Genomic DNA, 2,772 nt, shown 5'->3' on the forward strand with positions numbered 1-2,772 from the left:
AAATAGAATTTTGTGGTATAGAGACCAAATATTACTAAACAATGCAAAGTGACAATGCATATAGGTAATCAAATTTAAAAAATAAATTCCTAAATTAATAAATACAATTTTTTAATAGAATTGACATCCCCAACAAACTCGAAATTGTGAAACCAAGAGGACGTCATTCTGGAATTTATACATGCGTTTCAAAAACAAAAGTTGATACACTGAAAAGCAAAATGCAACTAATTGTTAAAGGTATGTAAACCCTTTTCTTCAATTTCTACGACAAAGTGCTGAATTGAATTGCTTTCGAAGATGTCCCAGAAAGCCCAAAATTACTAAGTATCGATTGCAATGAACGAAGAGCATTAGTAAGATGGGCAGCAGCTTATGACAATCATGAACCTATTACAAAATATACTGTCGAATATGAGACTGCATTTCACAAAAATGTTTGGATTCCTGCCTTGGTGAGTTATAATTGCATTTTCAAACATCAAAAATTGTAATATAAAATCTTGTAGACTGAAGAACAGACTGACCAAAAAACATTTGAAGCTGTAATCAACCTCAGTCCGTGGGTCAATTATACGTTTCGCGTAATAGCTTCTAATAAAAGAGGAGCTGGTACACCTGGATATTTAAAAGCAACGTGCCAAACACCTCCATCTTACCCTTACACAAATCCAAAAAATGTAAGCGCTGCTGGTACTGAAAAGGACAACCTGGTGATTTATTGGGAGGTAATAATGTTCTACATTTCTCACAGCTGCCATCATTGCCTTAAAAATGTATCATCATCACAAGCAACATTACTCTTTTAAAATTAATTTTAGCCGATGAGCAAAGAAGAATGCAATGGTGAAAGATTTCGATATTTAATTCGATATCGTCTTGATGAACCTGGTACCAGCTGGGAAGAATTTGAAGTAGAAGATCCACTTCAAGATCATGTTGTCATTAGAGATCAGCCAACGTTTCGAAAATATGTTGTTCAAGTACAAGCTGTGAATGCAATTGGACGATCGTTGATGACTCCAGAAATGTATATTGGTTATTCAGGACAAGACAGTAAGTTAAACTTTAAATAATACCAAAATCATGTTTCCATTTCCGTTTTTTAATAATAATATAATCTAGTACCAGTAGCAGCTCCAGAAAATGTCAAAGTTACTGAAGTGATCAATTCAACAAGCATAGTCTTAGAATGGGATCACGTTGATCCTGATTCCGTCCGCGGTCATTTCTATGGATATAAGGTAAAAATACAAATCTGCCTATCAGAAAAACGGATCATCTTATTTATTTAGATCTTATGCTGGTTGGTTAATGATGCTGGAAAACGCGTTACAGATAAACCAAAAGTTACACTCGCACCACCAACCGAACGAACTGCAGTTTTGAAAGACTTACAGCCTATGAGTACATATCAAACAGCTGTCTTAGCATACAATTCTATGCATGATGGACCTACAAGTTCTTGGATATACATAACCACTCCTGAAGGAAGTACGCACATATTTCATATTCAATTATTTTCATTAGAATTACAAACGAAATTATTTTTTCAGCACCATCTGCAGTTAGAAATTTACATGCCAAAGCGTTAGGCGCTAATACAATTTTAACAAGCTGGGATGCTCCAGAAACTGCACGGGGTCGTTTACGTGGCTATTACATTGCATTTAAAGGTAATAATATAATACTTTATTATTATTTTGAATGTTAAATATTTTCTTTATTCTAAAGGAACGACAGAACAAGAAAAGGAAGAAGAAACTTGGGTGCCTTATCCACGATCATTTTACTTGTATGAAACTGCAAAACCGGCCACTAGATATGAAATATCTATTTGGGCTGAAACTGGAGGAGGGGAAGGTGAAAAAGCGTATAAAATCGTTAATACGTGGGATGTGCAAGGTAATGAATAATGCTTTTTTTCTAATTAATTTAAATCAAAAAATAATAATTCATTCAGATCCTGCTAAACCGGAAATGAAAATTACTCTTTCCGATTCAAATTCCGCAGAAGTGATATGGTTGCCACCTAGTAAAGGCATGCCTGGGACGATGTTTTATGTCAATTATTCATTAATAGGTTATTTTAAATGATACATTTTATATTTAAATTAAAAAATTATTTCATCACTCCATTTTCAGGATCAAACAAATGGGAAATTACCGACACTGTCAATGTTCCTCAAAAGCAAGTGATCATAAGAAATTTGCAACCAAACGCTGATTACAGCGTAGTATTAGTGGCCAAAGATGGTGACCGTTTTACAGAATCTGAAGCTCAATTTTTTCACACGGTAAACAGGACAGTTCTTATACCTGACATGACCGTGGGTATGCCTATCACATTTGATAAAATATCTATTGAAAAAATATGTAATATTTGCTTATTTATGTAGAACAAAGCCTTAGTGGTGTTGCCTGGTTTATAGCCGTCGTTTCAGCAGGTGGCGTTTTAATTGCTTGTTTGGTTATTTTATATGTTTTCCGTAAAACCAGAGGAGGCAAATATTCAGGCAAGTTCTTTAAATTGCATGATTTTCTATTTGCAAAGCAAAATTAAAAATTTCTTACATACCACATTTTCAGTTAAAAAGAAAGAATTAGAAAGAGGAACTAATGCTGATCGAGATGAAGAACGCACCTTTATGGAATACCAATATGGCACAGGTTGTACGGATATCGGATCCTTAGCAGTACAATGAAAGCTAGTGCTGCTATGTTATGACCAGTTAGAAGGATAAAAAACAGCATACATTTATTATGTTCTAC

The 2,772-nt window shown here is 34.2% G+C and overlaps 1 protein-coding gene across 1 annotated transcript; it reads left to right on the forward strand.

Moving 5' to 3' along the window:
* Positions 1-118: 118 nt before the first annotated feature.
* Positions 119-2,694, forward strand: Tsp_13439 (neuroglian; the record flags this gene model as incomplete). Its single annotated transcript, XM_003368694.1, has 12 exons — positions 119-240; positions 301-455; positions 510-713; positions 822-1,056; positions 1,126-1,244; positions 1,296-1,494; positions 1,557-1,676; positions 1,735-1,905; positions 1,964-2,083; positions 2,146-2,334; positions 2,400-2,470; positions 2,608-2,694. Coding segments are annotated over 12 exons (1,792 nt in total), but the record flags the coding sequence as incomplete, so codon positions are not given.
* Positions 2,695-2,772: the final 78 nt, after the last annotated feature.

The sequence above is a fragment of the Trichinella spiralis genome (assembly GCF_000181795.1).
Source record: "Trichinella spiralis strain ISS 195 chromosome Unknown Scfld2098, whole genome shotgun sequence".
Classification (NCBI taxonomy): Eukaryota; Metazoa; Nematoda; class Enoplea; order Trichinellida; family Trichinellidae; genus Trichinella; species Trichinella spiralis.